Below are 19,729 nucleotides of genomic sequence, written 5' to 3' on the forward strand. Positions count from 1 at the left end.
GGACTTAATTCAGTTCAAAAGAACTAATATGTTACAGGGAACTGTGCAAGCTTCTGGATGTTCCTGAAGAGTCCTTTATATTAAAAAGTGAAATTAAATATAAGATTAGAGAAATCAATTCTCTTCTATAATTTTCAAATTTATGTTATAAATTAAAGTATATCTTTTATTCTAAAATCTATAAAAGTCATAAGAACTTTGACTTTATTGTGGAGTAAGCCAGAGATGAAAAATATAAATGTGTGCATAGACTTTTGAGCAAAAGAAAATGAAAGTAGAACCCTGTATTTTTACAAGGCCATGGAAGGGCATATTAAACCCTTAATGGTGTGGGTAAGAAGAGAGAAAGAAACAAAACATCAGTGTTTTTATGGAGTCCCAAGATGGAGATATCACATTTCATGTTCCTTCTTTGCTTTTTAGTTTTAACCCAGGGAACTAGCTAGTATAAAGGGATAGAGAGCTAGACCTGGGATCAGGAAGATCTCAGTTCAAATACTTCCTCAGATCCTTACTAGCTATGGAATCCCAGACAGTTCCTTTAACCTAGTTTCTTCATCTGTAACATAGGAATAATGATAACTAAAAGGATCGTTATATGCATAAAAATAAGATGCTGTTGATAAAGTGCTTTACAAACTTTAAAATGGCATATAAAAAGTATTATTATTATTACTATTATTATTATGTTGCTAATAACACAGATAATTCAGTAAGACAGGAATATCTTTAAAGAAACTTTTTTTAGTTGTGAAAATAATAAAACTGAAAAGTGATCAGATAGTCAAGAAGACTCCATTAAATAATTAATACTTGTCACAAAAGTTAAGTCACTTGGATTAATGGTATTGTTGAAATATAAAGTATCTCCTTTTTTTTCTGTTTAGTTTGTCTATCTTCATTCACTGCCTGCTGAGACTCACAATGATAGCTCAAAGCTCTAGACGGACAAACTTCATATAAGAAATATCCTGAAAGTTGGCCTGGACAAGAAATAAGACCTACCAGTTATGATTTCACATCCAGACTACTATGACCTGAGGTCCCACTATATTCATGTTCCACAAAGCTTATTGAATTTTTGCTAAATGTATAAAGAATTATAGCATTATTGATTTAAGCTTAGAAGGGAACTCAGAGTTTAGCTTAACAGGTGATGAATCTGAGATACAAAGAGTATCTTTATAAGTAGCTTATATGTTGTTCTTTGTAGATACATTTACTCTTTGTATTATCTACATATATATATGTATCTACAAAGAACAACATATAAGCTACTAATAAAGTTCCAGTCATAACTTTTGGCTAAGAATAAAGAAATCTTAAAGATACTTCGCTGATAACTGTTTTGTGTTCCTGGCTTTTCATAGAAATAGAAAAATAAATGAATCACAAGACTGGTAGAAGGTGAGAAAATGAGAAAGATAAAAATAGCACAATAAAAGGAAATAGGGGAGGGGGGAGGTAGGAAGGAATAATGAAAACATATGAGGGGAAAGAGAGAAAGGAGGAGGAGAGGAGAGGGGAGGGGAGAGAGAAAAGAAGAGGGAAGGGGAGGGAAGAGGAAAGAAGGAAGAAAGAATAGGAGAAAGGAAGAAAAGAAAGAAGGAAGGAAGGAAAAGAAGGAAAGAAAAAAGGAAAGAAGAAAAGAAGGAATGAATAAAGAGAGAAAGAAAAAGGAAAGAAAGAGAGAGAAAGACAGGAAGAGCAGGAGAGAGAAAGAAAAGAAGGAAGGAAGGAAGGAAGAAGGGAGAAAAGAAGGAAGGAAGAAAAGAAGGAAAGAAGGAAGAAAGGAAAGAAAGAAGGAAGGAAAGAAGGAAGGAAGGAAGGAAGGGAGAGAGGGAGGGAGAAAAGGAGGGAGAAAGGGAGACAGAGACAGAGACAGAGACAGACAGAGAGAGAGAGAGAGAGAACAACCCAGATCAAATAACTCACTTTGCATTCCCTGCCCCGGGCTTCTTTCTCCGGAAAATGCTAAGGAAAGTATTGGACCGGCAGGGCAGCTTGCCATCGCCGACGTGCATGCGTACCACATCTGAGGTGGTGAAGGCACTGCGGACGTTCCTCTCAGGCTTCGCGATGATGATGTACATCTTGGGTGTGAACATGCATCCCAGCGCTACTGTCACACTGAGGCTCACAGCAAAGCAGGTAGTGATAATCTTGTAGTTGCTTCCAAAGTAGATGGGCACAAAAGCCAGCCAGATGATGCAGGTGGTATACATGGTGAAAGCAATGTACTTTGCCTCATTGAAGTTAGCGGGCACATTTCGGGTCTTGAAGGCATAGTAGGTACAGCTCATGATGAGGAGTCCGTTGTAGCCCACTGGGGCCACCACCCCCAGGTTGCTGGTGTTGCAGATCAAGTAGACTTCCTTGATGCTGGGGTAAGACAGGATAGGCATGGGGGGCTCCATGACAATCAGGGTCACCACCAATGTCAGCTGCACACTAATCAGGATAGAGGCAATGATCACTTGGGCCCAGGCGCTCATGAATCGGGGCTTCCTAGTGCATATTTTCTTCTTGCTCCCAGCTAGAATTCGTGCAATACGGTTGGTTTTGGTCACCAAAGCAGAGTAGCACATGGCAGAGGAGAGTCCAACCAGGAGGCGCTGGAGGTAGCATGATGTGATAGTAGGCTTGGCGATGAGGGTGAAGGGGCACACGTAGCCAAGGAAAATGCCAGCTAGAATGATGTAACAAAGCTCTCGGCTGGAGGATTTGACCACGGGAGTGTCTCGATATAGCACAAAGATGAGAGTGACAAACAAGGTGACCAGAATGCCCAGGCAAGAGAACACCACAGCTACAATAGACTCTATGTTGCTCCACTGAAGATAGCGAACAGTAATAGGTTCACAGCCTGTATGTAAAAAGGAGAGGGAGAGAAGGAAGGAAGGAAGGAAGGAAGGAAGGGAAGGAAGGAAGGAAGGAAGAAAGGAAGGGAAGGAAAAGAAAGGAAGGAAGGAAGGAAGGAAGGAAGGAAGGAAGGAAGGAAGGAAGGAAGGAAGGAAGGAAGAAAGGAAGGAGGGAAGGAGGGGAGGAAGGAAGGAAAGAGGGGGAGGTGGAGGAAAGAAGGAAGAAGAAAGAAGAAGGGAAGGAAGGAGGGAAGGAAAGAAGGGAAAGAAGGAAGGAAGGAAGGAAAGAAGGGAGGGAAGGAAGGAGGGAAGGAAAAAAGGAAGGAAGGAAGGAAGGGAAGGGAAAAGGAAGGAAGGAAGGAAGGAAAAGGAAAGGAAGGAAGGAAGGAAGGAAGGAAGGGAAGGAAGGAAAGGAAGGAAGGGAAGGAATGAGGGAAGGGAAGGAAGGAGGGAAGGAAGGAAGGAAAGGAAGGAAGGAAGGAAGGAAGGAAGGAAGGAAGGAAGGAAGGAAGGAAGGAAGGAAGGAAGGAAGGAAGGAAGGAAGGAAGGAAGGAAGGAAGGAAGGAAGGAAGGAAGGAAGGAAGGGAAGGAAGAAAGGAAGGAAGAAAGGAAGGGAAGGAAAAGAAAGGAAGGAAGGAAGGAAGGAAGGAAGGAAGGAAGGAAGGAAGGAAGGAAGGAAGGAAGGAAGAAAGGAAGGAAGGAAAGGAAGGAGGGGAGGAAGGAAGGAAGGAAGGGAAGGAAAGGAAAGGAAGGAAGGAAGGGAAGGAAAGGAAAGAGGAAAGGAAGGAAGGAAAGGAAGGAAAGGAAGAAAAGGAAGAGAAAAGAATCAAAGACTAATAGGAACCAGTGAGGAAGAAAGTCAGCAACTTCCTAGATAGATATTTCATCATAATTCTTGATTTTATTACATTAATGCATCATTATCAAATGAATTTTTATATAGATTCTGATAGACACTTTTGCTCTCCTTTCAAATCACATCCCTGAAATATAATATACAGCAAAAGCTTACCATAACTAATTGAAGAATATTTTGTTCTTTCCCTATAATCAACTAAGTGCAAACTGATTTCACAGTGTTTTAAGTGATTCTACATTGTCCTTAAGTCATTTTCATTCAATGAAGAATGATCAGTGATGAGGAGGAGGATGGTGATGATTATAATGGAGAAATACCTTTTCTTTTAAATACAAGAAAATTATGTGGCTCTTTTGCTTTCACTAATGAGGTACCTAGGGAGATCTTAGACTTGGTTCTATGGTGGGATATGAAAATGTATTAGAAAAGTGGAGAAATTAGAGGAATAATGATGATAACAGTAACAACTAGTATTTATATGGTGCTTTAAAGTTTGCAAAGCATTTTAAATATGTTAGCTTATTTGTTCCTCACAACAATTTTGAGACACAACTGCTATTACTATCCTGATTTTACAGATGGGGAAACAGAGACAGACAGAAGTTAAAGGATGTTATTGGCCAGATCATAGAAGTAGTAAGTGTCTGAGGCAAGCTTTGACATAGAATATTTCTGAGTTCGTGTGCTGAACTTAGTCGTGTCCTTGGTGTATGCAATGAGATTAAAGATTCATTTTTTTTCTGAGATAGTGGCAAAATTCTACTGCAAATGTAAACTTCAAACTAAAAATCAGATACATAGTGTGTAACCTTAGGCTAAGTGATGGAACGTCTCAATGCTCAAGGAAACTCTACAACTTTGGTAGAGGGATGAGAACTTTTTGGTAGAGTTTTCCCACTCAGGAGTCTCCTGTGCCAAAGAAAGCAGAGGCTCAGTATTTGTTTCTGACCCTTAGGAGCTTATATTCCATTGAGAAAATTCCATACATATAGATAAGTGACTAAAATGTAATTTGGGGAATAGAAGAAAACTGATAATTGTGGGGATCAGGGAAAGTCTCAGAGAGGAGGTTAATCCTAGAAGAAAGATAAGGATTTAGAAAATAGAGTTGTGCTCAAAGGGCATCCCAAGCATTAATTTTAGGAAACTGCTAACAGTTCAGTTTGTTGGTAATAAAAAAAAATCTAAAATAGAATAAAGTGAAATAAAGCTGGAAATATGTTGAAAACATATTTTTTTGTTGTTGTTGTAGAATTATTCCAGTTGTGTCTGACTCTTCTTGATCTCATTTGGGGTTTTCTTGGCAAAGATCCTGGAATGGTTTGCCATTTCCATTTCAAACTCATTTTATAGTGTAGAAATCCAAGGCAAAATCAGAGAGTTAAATGCTTTGCTCAGGCCACACAGCTATTAAGTGTCTGAGGCTGGATTCAAACTCAGGTGTTCCTTATTTCAGGTCCCTGGTGCTCTATCCACTGTGCCATCTAAAATAAAAGTTCAAGAAGTTTGTATTTTATATTCAAGTTAACTGAAAACCATTGGACGTTTTTGCATAGGGAAATTATTATGTATAGGCTTATACTTTAAAAGAAGAGGATTTTGGCAGAAGAAACATTATAGAGGGAAGAGGCTAGAAGAAGGAATTCCAATTAATAATAATGATAGTGATCCAGGATAGAGTTGAAGAGAACCTGAACTGGGACATATGCATGTTAGTAGAGAGAAAAGGACAGATGCTAGAAATGTGGTGAAGGTAGAATTGGCAAGTCTTGAAACTGATTGAATATGAGGTGAGGGAGGAGAAGTTAAGTATGAATCCAAGGCAAAAGCCTGGGCCAATTATAATAATATGAAGTTAGAAAACACACACATATGTAAATACACACACAAATAGGAAGCTTCATGACATTCAAACTCTCTCTCTAATATATATTATTATGTTATACATATTATATATGATTATTTATTATGTTATACATATTATATATTCAGAATATATTAATATATAAAAATTAAAAACTAAAATAAATTCATGTTAAACATATATGTAAAACAATATGCATGTATAATATGTACAAACCCACATATATGTATAGTAAATACACATTAAGATATTGTGTTATATTTATACAATATTTCTATAAAAGATTTATTTATATAAAAACCTGTTGCATCCCCCATTCTAAATGACTGAATAGCTACTGAAATGGGTTCAAGCATAGTTTGTATTGGAGAAAACATATTAGATCTAAAGAATTTTTAAGAGTTTTTTTTCCTGAGAATCTTTCTGATAGAGTTTGTCATTTTGAGAAGTTCCCTTATGGTGTGTGACCCATTTTAAGAAGTGAGTAGTATTGGATTGCACTCAGTTGAATTCCTATGAATATTTAAACTAAATTTTAGCACCATTTCATTACAGAACAGACTTATGTTTATGTATCACATGTCTTTATATGGAACATGAAAATGATTATAAAGTTTTTTGCAAGAAATATAGTGTGATATTTAAAAACTGAATTAAAATATGTAGTTCTCACATAAAGGAAAAAAAAAAGGTTTGAGAATCCTATTTCATTAACAGCTTCAAAAATCTTTATAATTAGACATATAACAATTATCTTCATAGTCAAAATACAAAAGTGTTCCAAAGTGGTTTATGAATTCGTTAAAAAACAAATTTTCTTCTTTAGACATGTGAGTACAACTATGTGATCAAGTGATGAGAAAAGTTTATTACAACATAAGCTAATAAATCATTTTTAAAAATTATGCTTATTTTCTTCCAATAAAATTCAGTTTAACTCTTGATCCAAAAAAAAAAAAAAAAAAGAGTTTCTTCATAGAAGGCAAGAAGTCTGGAAGTGTTCCATTTTTTTATCCCTAGATTCTAGCAAGTACATGGCATATATTAGGTACTTAACAAATTCTTGTTGATAGATTTATTAATTGGCATTTGATAAAAATATGCCACTGTAAATTATGTAATATTTTAAATATTTCCGGTTTTTTGTATCTATCAATTTCCCATTTTGCAAGCTAACTTAAAGTTTTAAATATAGTGGTTTATTAATAATTTGCTCAAATATTGGTGGAAATCCAGATTAGAAATTTTCTTCAGGATTCTAATGAACACATAATTTCATGAGTCTGAGTTTCCTTTCCCTAGTAAAAATTGCAATCCATCTGTAGCATCTACTATGATTCTTGCCTTTAACTTTCCATAGAGCATCTCTAGAGGACTCATCCAATGTGCTAAGGACTTTTATTTGTTTAAAAACATGTGCACACATATATAGATACACATATATGTCATTATATATGTCATATATATATATATTTCATGTATAAGAGGGCTCATCATTCAAGTTCTCTGTTATCACTCACTACTTCTACAAGGCCATGCCATATTCATCTCTTGCCATTCATGCCTTCATAATATCTTTTGAGTCACTTTTTTCTGAATTTTCATTAGAAATATGTAGCAGCCTACTTACTGAATCTTTCTTTTCTCTTTTTTAAAAACAGAGATTTTTTTATTCTTTTTTTCATCTCTAAATTCTCTCATTCCCTCTACCCCTTCCCCCACAAAACAAGAAGTCAAGAAAGATAAAAAAAACTATTTCAAATGTGTATATTCATGTAAAACAAATTGCTGCATTAGCCATGTTCCTAAAAAAAGCAAGAAAAATAAAGTAAAAAATAAGTTTCAATATGCATTAAGAGTCGATCAGTTCTCTCTCTGGAAGTAGATAGCATGTTTTATCATGAGGCCTTTGGAATTGTGGTGGATCACTATATTGATCAAAGGTATTAAGTATGCTCTTCCATATTTATTATCTTTACAATATGATTCTTTTTATGTAGACTATATTCCTGGCTCTGCTCACTTCATTTTTAATCAATTCATACAAGGCTCCTCTGTTTTTTCTTCAGAGCAAAACTTTTTCTTAAAGCACAATAGCATTCCATCACAATAATATACTACAATTTGTTCACCCATTCCCCAATTGATGGTTGGTTTCCAATTCTTTACTGTCACAAAAAAGAATCTATAAATATTTTTGGAAATAGGGGTCTCTTTGCTTTTTCTTTGATTTCCTAGGGATATAGGCTTCATAGCAATATTACTACGTAAAAAGAGTATGTATAGTTTAATAGCATAGTTTTGAGCATAGTTGCAAATTGTTTCCCATAATGATTGGATTATTTCAATCCACCAATAGTACACACTAATGTGTATCCATTTTTTCACATCTCTACCAGCATTTATCATTTTTCTTTTTTCAATCTTAGCCCCTCTGATGGGTATGAGGTGGTACCTCATAGTTACTTCAATTTGCATTTCTCCATTTATTAGTGACTTAAAGCTTTTTTAAAAAAAATTTGGCAATTTATAGCTTTGGTTTCTTTCTCTGAAAACTTCTTATTCATATCCTTTACCATTTATCAATTAAGGAATGATTTCAATGCAATCTTCTATTGCCCTGTGGTTCACTTGCAATTTTGATTCTTCTGAGATTATAACATTCTATCATTCATAGCCATATATCTATGAGGAAAAACCTATGTTTTTGCTATATGGCTATGAATGATAGAATGCCAAAAAACATGTTTTTTCCAAGATGGTGAAGTTTAGAATAGTGGAGAGTGTTCTATTATTAATCCATTCTTGTTTCAGTTCATTGTCCATATGTCAAACTTGTCTTAGATTATATGTGTGAGAGTGTATATGTGTGTGTGAGAGTGTATATGTGTGTGAGAGCATATTTATAAACATGATGTCATAATCTGAACAATGTTTTTCCCATTTTGTTTTTCTGATGTAAAAGAGTAACAATTCCTTTGAGGAATCCCTGTTGTGTTCTAAGGTTTCATTCAATCAACACAGAGTATTGTGCAGAGAAGAACATCTGGAGATAAGTCAATGAACATTTATTAAGTGCCTACTATGTGTCAGGTGAGGGTAGAGTTCTGGATCTGAAGTTAGGAAGACTCATCTTTGTGAGTTCAAATATGATCTCAGATTCTTCCTGGCTATGTGACTCTGGACAAATCCTTCTACCTTGTTTGCCCCAGTTTCCTCATCTGTAAAATGAACTGGTGCACAAAGAATTGGACATCATTTAAAAATAACTGAATAAATGAAAAGAACCAGCTACACCCAGTGAAAGAACTATGGGAAATGAGTATGGACCACAACATAGCATTTCCACTCCTTTTGTTTATTGTCTGCTTGCATTTTTGCTTTTCTTCTCAGGTTATTTTTACCCTCTTTCTAAATCTGAGTTTTCTTATGCAGCAAGATAACTATATAATTATGTATACATAACCTATTTAACCTATACTTTTGTATAGGTTATTGTATTTAACCTATACTTTAACATATTTAACATGTATTGGACTACCTGGTAACTAGGGGAGGGAGTGGAGGGAAAGAGGGGAAAAGTTGGAACAGAAGGTTTTGCAAGAATCAGTGTTGAAAAATTACCCATGCATGTGTTTTGTAAATAAAAAGCTATAATAATTTAAAAAATAAAAATAAAAATAACTGAATAAAAGTAGCATGTGCCAGATACTATGCTAAGTGCTGGGAACACAAAGAAAGGCAAAGCCTCGAACTCTATTAGTGAAACTTTCTTTTATTTGGATTTTGAACAAAATAGCTTTCATTACACTAATGAGCTCCTCTGTCAATATATTTCTTCCTTTTGTAAGCCTCAATTGCTATTGATAATTGGCAGACTTCTGAAAACAAAATTTATCTCTATGGTCATGAATCTTTTTTGATTTTGTTATATGTGTGTGTGGGCAACATTTGAGGGAAGATTTTAAAGTTTCATTTTACCTTAATAAATACATTCCCTCTTTTTATAATATTTTTCCTTTGGGGGGGGGGAATCAAAAATTATGATCATGGCAGAATCTTATATTCTACATATGTATTGTCTGGAAAAAATGAAACCATAAGAATTTGTGAAATCTTCTGAGCATATATTCCAAGAGTCACTTATTTCCAATCCAAAAATTCAAGTCACAATCTAAAACATATACTGACACATATTATTATCATACTAGATTCCATTTTTATTTTTTTTAAAGATTAGAAATATATTGGCTTACTTGCTATTTAAGGGAGGGAATGTAGGGAAGGGGGAAAAATTGGAACACAAGGCTTTGCAGGGTTAATGTTGAAAAATTATCCATGCATATCTTTTGAAAATTAAAAACTTTTAAGAAAAAAAATAAAAATAAAAATGGTTAGAGTAGTTAATATCCTTAGAAAAACAAAATAATATTTACTTATCATATACTTCTAAGAATAAAAAGATCAAATATATTCTTATCACATTTAGTAGCAGAACTGTGGTTATTTTTCTTTTAATGAACATCAATCAGAAATTTCATATGGTTGCACTTGATAGAAAAGTAATATGTCTGATTTGCAAAAGGAACAATAAAATTTATTCATGAGAATGAAGATTCTTCCTGTTAGGTTGCCATTTGAGCAAAGGGATCTTTGTGGCTTCTTTTTGTAAAATCTCACTTTCCAATTCCACAATATGTTGTGTTGTTTTCCCCCCTTTTATTCTGAACTTAAAACCAAATAAAATGAGCATTTCCATATATTGAGCATAACTGAATAGGAATATTATACATGAAAATGAAAATGTGTATTATGTATTATTTGCTATATTTCTTAAATAAATTCTAACCTAACTAAATAAACCTAACTAACTAACCTAACTAACTAACCTAACTTAAATAAATTCTAACCTAACTTCAATGTTTGATTTTGTATTAGATAATGTAAAAAAAATTTTTAGCATATTTTACCCTTGTGTTATGATGATTAATAGTAGGATTGAACATTGCATTTATCTTTGCTTTTGTACTTTACTAAGTATTCTAAAAAAGCAAAGTAAATAACATGAATCCTGCCCTTTAGGAACTTAACATTTTAAAATTTTAATTTCATTGATATCTTTTGTCATAATATTACCATCATTTCTGAATATTTCTCTCCTATTTCTTCTACTAGGGAGCTATCCTTTGTAAAAAGAAAATACATACATATATATATATATATATATATTTGCAAATTTCTTTTTAAACAAATTTAAATAACAAAATTTTTAAAGGAAAGAGAAAAATTCAGCAGAACCAATCAACACATCAGTCATGTTTAATAGAGGCAATATTCCACTCTCAGAGTATTCCACTTCTGCAAAGAAAGGGAGGATCATACATTTTCTCTCCCATTCTCCAGGGTCAAGCAATAAGTTCTTCGGCACAGAAGTAATATGGACATGTCTAGAAATACCAATAACATAAAGTACTATAAAATCTCTTTATGAAACATGTAGAAGTGATTCACTTTTATTTTGGGTCAAGTTGATCCCTCTATTCCCAATACTATACAGGATTATCAGTTTATTCCTTTAAAAATAGTGTTAGTATTCTTGTATGATATTCAACTAGTCTTGGAATTATTGTACTATGAAATATGCACTCAAGTGTTCAAGTGCTAGAAATAAACATGGAAAAGCTTGTATAAAAGAATATATTCCTTATAAATATGTGAAAAATGGATCTAGCATAGTAGGTGAAAACAACTCAGAACTCTTTGAGGGAAGACAGTTCATATAAATGAAAAAGGTCCTACCAGTGAGGTCTTTGTTTGGCCACCATCCAAGATCACAAGCTTTGCAGGTGAATTCATCTTGCACATATTCATTCTCCTTGCATGCTGTGCAGATCCAGCAGCAGCTCACCTCCCCTTTCCGAATAACCTAAAACATCAAGATTCTTCTTTCAGAAAGCTAATTATTTATAATTATAATTATGATGCCAGTGCTTTCACTCAGGCTTGTATTGTTTCAGGTGAACCAGAAACTTATTTGAAGAACATTTCCCTCTTTGGGTAAACATCAAAAGATATAGGGTACAATGCATACAGGATTCATGTGAAAGGGTCTCTTTAGTTATTGTATGTTTCTAATAATTATCTGAATGTTTCTGCCTAAACCTAGACAATTCACAAGTAGAACTTTATTCAGAGACAGAGTAGATAGTAGAAAGGTACAGTGGAAAGAACAATGGGGCCTTAGAAATAAAATTCTAATTTGATTATCCCTTCTTCACAGATATATCCATTACTAAGAATGTCTGATTCTTTCTATACAATGATCTTTATATAATTTTATATAACTTTCATTTTGTCACCATCCCTTTCCTAAAGATCATACTTTTATTAAATTATTCCAAGATAATTCTATCTGTGTAATTTGCCTGAAATCTTTCTATCTCCCCAAATTCTTCCTGCACATAATGGCTGGGATGACTCTACTTTCTTGGTCAAGGAATTTCAGTTCTCCCCTTTTCCATTTCCAATAAACTCTAAACTCCTCAGCATTATACTTGAGGACTTTTCTATTTGTTCATGTCTTTCTTTAGCTTTCCAAAAGTGAATGTGTGTGTGTGTTTGTATGTATGTGTGTGTTGTATGTATGCACACGCACACACATGTGTGAGTGTATGTGTGCAGCTTTATCACATTTTACCTAAAACATAGAATAATACATCTAAAGCTAGAAGGGACACTGGGGGGCCATCCTTCTTTGCTTTTGTCATTTTCCTTTTCCATTCTCCTTGTTTTTACAGATGAGGAAACTAAAACTCAGAAGGTTAAAAGACCTCTCAGAATGATTACTTCACCCCCAGCTAGCTAGTCACCATATTAATTCAGTCTTTCCTAATAACTCAACTTAACACAAAATGACTTTTTGATTTACCTTCAAGAAAATTTTATCCTTCACAAAGGGGGGAACCAATAAAGGGTAATTCCATTTTGGATCTCATTATTACTAACAGAGAAGAGTTGATTGCTAGGTGAAAATTATAGGCATTCTAGAAAATGGAATGATTTATTCTTAGATATTGTAATAGAAAAAGAGAAAAATCCAAGCATAGCTTGATATACACTGTTGATTTTGGAAAAGCAGATTTCAGTTGGTTCAGAAGAAATGTAGGTAGAATCTGATGTAATAAAACTGTTAGAAAGTAAATCAGTTCAGGAAGGATGAGAGAAACTCAAGAATGGCATTCTGAAAACAAAGGGAAACAATTTCAATGAAGAATCAATCAATTAATATTTATTAAGTTCCTATGTGCCAGTGCTAGGAAGAAAAATAATACTTATATGAAAAGCCTCCTATAAATGTATAGGGAATTGGCCAACCATATTAGTTTGTTTATATAGAAATGCATAGAAACAAGATGAGGTAATAGAAGATGAATATAAGGGTTCATTATAGTCCTGTAACAGTAGAGTCAAAAATGCTAATATTTCCAATGAGCTGAGGTTAGTGAAGGAAGCTAAAGGCTATTGCCTTTTTTTTAAAAGCAAAATTGGAAGAGGACAATCATAAAAGGAATTGAATCCCTGCTTGGGGATCGAGAGGATGATGAAACTGAAAACAGAAAGAAATCAGATGTTTCTTCCTTATTTTGCTTAGTTTTGGTTCTGCCAAATAGAATGACTATTGCTCTAAAGATGACAGAAGAAAAATTGCTAATAGGGAGATGATGAAAAGATAAGTGAAGTGTGGATAGGAGAACAACTAGTTAACCTTAGTTGAATTCATATTATTTACAGCTAAACTAGATTCTTGGGACCTGAGAGAACTGGTCAATGGAATTACAGAGCTACTATTGTGATATTTGAGAGGTCATTGAAAAGAGAAGAGTTACCACATGATTTGGAGAAGATCTAATTATAATTTTTTAAAAATAGAAGAGAATAACATTTCTAAAGTAAAGGTCAGTGAGCTTGAATTTGAACCTGGAAAAATCATAGACTGTATGATTAAAGAGATAGTTGATGACTATCAAGAAAGAAAGATGGTGATTACAAAAAACCAGCAAGCTTAATTAAGAATGGATCAAGGCAGGGGAATCTATGTAGTGTGGTAGATATTGCAATAGCACCATTTGGCACTGGCTAAAAAACAGAGTAGTTGATCAGTGGAATAGATTAGATTCATAGAATAAAATCATTAATGACTATAGTAATCTAGTATTTGACAAACTCAAAGACCCCAGCTTTTGAGATAAGAACTCACTATTTGACAAAAACTGCTGGAAAAATTGAAAATTGGTTTGGCAGAAACTAGGTATTGAACCACATCTAACACCATATACCAAGATAAGGTTGAAATGGGTTCATGATTTAGACATAAAGAGTGATATTATAAGCAAATTAGAAGAACAAAGAATAGTTTACCTCTCAGATCTATGAAGAAGGAAGAAATTTGTGGCCAAAGAATAATGGAAGCTTAATACTGGACACAAAATATATAATTTTGATTATATTAAGTTAAAAAGTATTTGTACAAACAAAACCAATGTAGATAAGATTAGAAAGAAAGCAATACACTGGGAAAATATTTTTTATATTCAAGGGTTCTGAAAAAGGCCTCATTTCTAAATATATATATATATATGTATATATCTATATCTATATCTATATATAGAACTGACTCAAATTTATAAGAATTCAAGCCATTCATTCTCCAATTGATAAATGGTCAAAGGATATGAACAATTTACAGATGAAAAAATTGAAACAATTTCTAATCATATGGAAAGGTCCTCTAAATCACTATTCATCAGACAAATACAAATTAAGATAACTCTGAGGTAGCACTACATACCTGTCAGATTGGCTAAGATGACAGGAAAAGATGATGATGAATGTTGGAGGTAATGTGGGAAAACTGGGACACTGATACATTGTTGGTGGAATTGTAAATGGATCCAACCATTGTGGAGAGCAATTTGAAACTATGCCCAACGGGCTATCAAACTGTGCATACCCTTTGATCCAGCAATGTTTCTACTGGGCATATATCCCAAAGAGTTCATAAAGGAGTGAAAGGAGTAAAAAATTTGCAAAAATTTTTGGGGCAACCTTTTTTGTACTGTCAAGAAACTGGAAACTGAGTGGATGCCTATTAGTTGGAGAATGGCTGAATAAGTTATGGTATATGAGTGTTATGGAATATTATTGTTCTTTTTTTATTAAAGCTTTTTATTTACAAATCATATGCATGAGTAATTTTTCCAACATTGACCCTTGCATAACCTTTTGTTCCAAATTTTCCCCTCCTTCCCTCCACTCCCTCCCCTAGCTGGCAGGTAGTCCAATACATGTTAAATATGTTGAAATACATGTAAGAATCCAATATATGTATACATATTTATACAGTTATCTTATTGCACAAGAAAAATCAAATCAAGATGGAAGAAAGAGAAAAACTGAGAAAGAAAACAAAATGCAAGTAAATAACAACAGAGAGAGTGAGAATGCTATGTTGTGTTCCACACTCTGTTCCCATGGTTCTCTCTGGTTGTAGTTGTCTCTCTTCACAGTTCTGACAGATATATCTCTCTTCACTATTGAGATGATTCAAACCAGTTCCACTTGTGCAATGATGAAGAGAAACAACTACACAGCAATATTATATGAAGATCAATTCTGATGGAAGTGGCTCTTTTCAACAATAATATGATTGAGACAAGTTCCAATGATCTTATAATGAAGAGAGCCATCTACACTCAGAGAGAGGACTATGGGAACTGAATATATATCACAACATAGCATTTTCACTTTTTTTGTTGTTTGCTTCCATTTTGTTTTCTTTCTCATTTTTCCCCTTTTTGATTTGATTTTTCTTGTGCAGCAAGATAACTGTATAAATATGTGTATATATATTGGATTTAACATATTTTAACATGTTTAACATATATTGGATTACCTGGCATCTAGAGGAGGGGGTGGGGGAAAGGGAGGAAAATTTGGAACACAAGGTTTTGTAAAGGTTAATGTTGAAAAATTATGCAGGAATATATTTTGAAAATAAAAAAAAGCTATAATAAAAGAAAAGAAAAAAAAAAAAGATATTGGTTGCCCTGGAGTTAGGAGGATCTGAATTCAAATCTCAGATTCTCATCACTTAGTAGCCATGTGATGTTGGGCAAGTTTCTTACTTCTGATTGTCTTAAAATTTATTTAAAAAAGAATGGATTGTCCCAGATTAATTTAATTTCATTTTTAAAAACAGGAATGTTAAACTATTAAGATTATCAGAATAATGAAGCACCTAGGTGCTTCTACCACTTAAGTGGTGTAGTAGATGGAGCAATGTGTTTGGAATCAGAAAAAGTCATTTTCCTGAGTTCAAATCTGACCTCATAAACTCACTAGCTGTGTGATCCCTGAGCAAGTTTCCTCAGTTTCCTAATCTGTAAAATGAGCAGAAGAAGGAAATGGTAAACCACTCCAGTTCTTTGCCAAGGAATCCCTAAAAGGGGTCATAAAGAGTCTGATATTCTTAAACAACAACATGTTTTATCCAGGTTATAGCAAAAATTTTGGATAAAATATTTCACAAGTTACTTTTGGGGAATAGAATTGAATTTGATGATAACCCTATTAGATGAATTCAGAATTTGTTGGATGACTTCACTCAAGAAGTAGTTTGATGTAAGTATGATGGGAATCCTGGGAATTTGTCTTGGGCCCTGTTCTGGTTAACATCTTTACAGATAAAGATAGACAGACTTAGATAAAAGCATAAATGGTATTCTCTTTGAGTTTTTAGATGACACCACGCTATGAGGGATAACTAACATACCAGATGACTTCAGGATTCTATGAATCAAATCAAATAAAATTCAATAGTAATAAATATAAAATCCTATAATTGGGCACAAGAAAATCAACTTAACAAATTTAAAATGGGTAAGGCATGTTTAGAGTGCCTTTGTTCTGAAAAAGAAACCCAGAGATTTTATTATTCTATAAGTTTAAAGTGAATTAATAGTGTGATCTGGCAGATGAGAAAAATAATGTGAGTTGGATTCCATTAAGAGAAGCACTGTTTCCAGGAATGGAGAAGAGATAGTCCTTGCTTTGATTAGGTCTCATCCAGAGAATTGTGTTTAGTCCTGGTGACCACAACTTAATTTATCTGTTAAGATAAACTGTAGTGTTCAGGAGAGGGTGCCCAGGATTGCCAAGGGTTTTAGTCCATGTCATATAAGTAGTAGTTGAAAAGAACATTTCTCTTGGAAAAGGAAAGAGTCTATCTTTAAGTATTTAATGGATTTTTTTTTTTTTTTTTACTGTAGGGAAGATTTGATTTTATTATGTTTAGCAAATATAGGAGTGATGACAAGAAGTTGCAAAGAGACAGTTTAGGCTTAATGACAGGTGTGTAGTGGTATCTCAGTTGTCTTAATTTGCATTTCTCTGATTAATAATGACTTGGAGCATTTTTTCATATGGCTAGAAATAGTTTCAATTTCTTCATCTGAGAATTATCTGTTCATATCCTTTGACCATTTATCAACTGGAGAATGGCTTGATTTCTTATAAATTAGAGTCAATTATATATTTTGGAAATGAGGCCTTTATCAAAACCTTTGACTGTAAAAATGTTTTCCCTGTTTATTGCTTCCCTTCTATCTTGTCTGCATTAGTTTTGTTTGTACAAAAACTTTTCAATTTGATATAATAAAAATTTCTATTTTGTGATCAATAATGATTTCTAGTTCTTCTTTGGTCATAAATTCCTTCCACAGGTCTGAGAGGTAAACTATCCCATGCTCTTCCAATTTATTTATAATTTCATTCTTTATGCCTAGGTCATGAAACCATTTTGACCTTATCTTGGTGTGTGGCGTTAAGTGTGGATCAATGCCTAGTTTCTGCCATACTAATTTCCAATTTTCCTAGCACTTTTTGTTAAATAGTGATTTCTTATCCCAAAAACTGGGGTCTTTGGGTTTGTCAAACATTAGATTATTAAAATTATTGACTGTTTTATCCTTTGAATCTAACTCATTCCATTGATCAACTAATCTAAATGATTTTGGTAACAACTGCTTTATAATATAATTTTAGATCTGGTACAGCTAGGGCACCTTCATTTGATTTTTTTTTTTATTAATTCCCTTGAAATTCTTGACCTTTTGTTTTTCCATATGAACTTTGTTGTTATTTTTTCTAGGTCATTAAAATAGTTTTCTGGGAGTCTGATTGGTATGGCGGTAAATAAATAGTTTAGGTAGTATTGTCATTGTCATCTTTATTATATTTGCTCGTTCTATCCAAGAGCATTTAATATTTTTTCCAGTTGGTTAGATCAGACTTAATTTGTGTGGAAAGTGTTTTGTAGTTTTGCTCATAAAGTTTCTGTTTTGCCCTTAGCAGATAGATTCCTAGATATTTTATACTATCAGTAGTTACTTTAAATGGAATTTCTCTTTGTAATTCTAACTGTTGGATTTTGTTAGTGATATATAAGAATGCTGTTGACTTATGTGGGTTTATTTTATATCCTGCAACTTTGCGAAAGGTGTGGATTATTTCTAATAACTTTTAGTAGAATCTCTGGGATTCTCTAAGTATACCATTATATCATCAGCAAAGAGTGATAATTTGGTTTCCTCATTGCCTACTCCAATTCCTTTAATCTCTTTCTCAACTCTTATTGCCAAAGCTAGCATTTCTAATACAATATTGAATAGTAACAGTGATAGTGGACAATCTTGTTTCACTCCTGATCTTATTGGGAATGGTTGTACTTTGTCCCTATTACATATGATGCTTACTGATGGTTTTAAATAGATGCTACTGATTATTTTAAGGAAAAGTCCATTTATTCCTATACTCTCAAGTGTTTTTTAATAGAAATGGATGTTGGATTTTATCCAATGTTTTTTCTGCATCTAATGAGATGATCATATGGTTTTTGTTAATTTGGTTATTAATATGGCCAATTATACTGATAGTTTTCCTAATATTGAACCATGGGCTCAAAGTCTTAAAAGAATAAAGCAAGAAAGAATAAAAGTGCTGCTTGTGTCTTAAGATGTACAGAAAGAGAATAGAAGAGACAGGTAGACTTCCATGATGAAAATGAAAGGATTAAGATAATGTCAAAAGATTAACCATAGAAAATGGAGTGGGGGTGGGATTGTTTTAAGAGAAGGATAAGGGACTGCAGAAAAGGAAAGGGTGTGGATTTATGTTAAAGTATATATTATGGGATGTAGAAACATAACTTTACAGTAGATACAATTCAAGAAGAGCAGAATGATCAAATTGTTGAAAAGAGGAGAGACTTTATTACTTAGTCTATAAGGCTTTTCAGGATATTCTGAACAAATGTTCTTTCTGGATTTATGCAATGGCATATAAAAATGATCAACACTCAAAAAAAGTATACATATAGAACTTGACATACATACTTACATAGGTAGTAAGGGGTGAGTTTCAAGTCCCAGAACAGGGAAGATATTTTTTAGGTTTAACTCAAAAGGAAAACCCCCACAACTTTTGATTGGATTAACCATGAAATTTTCTTTAAGAACTGACTAAGCTTTGGAACTTATTATCTACCATCTCCCACCCCTACAAAAAAAAAAAAAAAATGAACAAGCAAGGAAACAAAGAAAATCCACACTCCCTCAAAACTTCTTTTTCTACTGACAAAAATTCCTTGCAAATTTGGAATCATCCATATTTCCCCTCTTTTTCTTATCCTCCATATCCATTCACTATGAAGTCTTGCTGATTGTATCTTCACATCACATTCTTATGTTTATTACTTTTCACTCTGAGTCATCACTTTCATTTGAACATTCATTACCTTTCAATAGAGTATCATTATAGCCTCCCAATGAATTTCTCTGCTTCCTGTTTCTCTCCTTGACTATTCATCCTCTAAGGCTGTCAAAATAATCTTCCTATGTCACCTTTCTCCTTGTCACTGCTTAGTAATCTGCAGTGGTTCCCTATTCTCTCTAGTATTTAAATCCCATTAACAGACTAAATGAGATTTCATATGACTCCCCTTAAGGTACTTTACATTTCTGACCAAATTGGCCTGCTAGCTGTTCCCCAAACTTGTTGTTCCATTTGTACCTTCTTCACTCAAGCTCT

General features: G+C 33.6%; 1 protein-coding gene across 3 annotated transcripts in view; it reads right to left on the bottom strand.

Moving 5' to 3' along the window:
- The window catches only part of GRM1 (glutamate metabotropic receptor 1), a 433,745-nt gene that overhangs the window by 27,402 nt on the left and 386,614 nt on the right, over window positions 1-19,729 (bottom strand). For all 3 annotated transcript variants that reach the window (XM_031937657.1, XM_031937660.1, XM_031937659.1), the window contains exons 7-8: window positions 11,384-11,510; window positions 1,936-2,866 (exon numbers count right to left, since the gene is read on the bottom strand). In XM_031937657.1, coding sequence (XP_031793517.1) covers window positions 1,936-2,866; window positions 11,384-11,510 — 1,058 coding nt within the window. The remainder of the gene's footprint in view (window positions 1-1,935; window positions 2,867-11,383; window positions 11,511-19,729) is intronic.

The sequence above is a fragment of the Sarcophilus harrisii genome, chromosome 4 (genome assembly GCF_902635505.1).
Source record: "Sarcophilus harrisii chromosome 4, mSarHar1.11, whole genome shotgun sequence".
In the NCBI taxonomy this organism is placed as follows: Eukaryota; Metazoa; Chordata; class Mammalia; order Dasyuromorphia; family Dasyuridae; genus Sarcophilus; species Sarcophilus harrisii.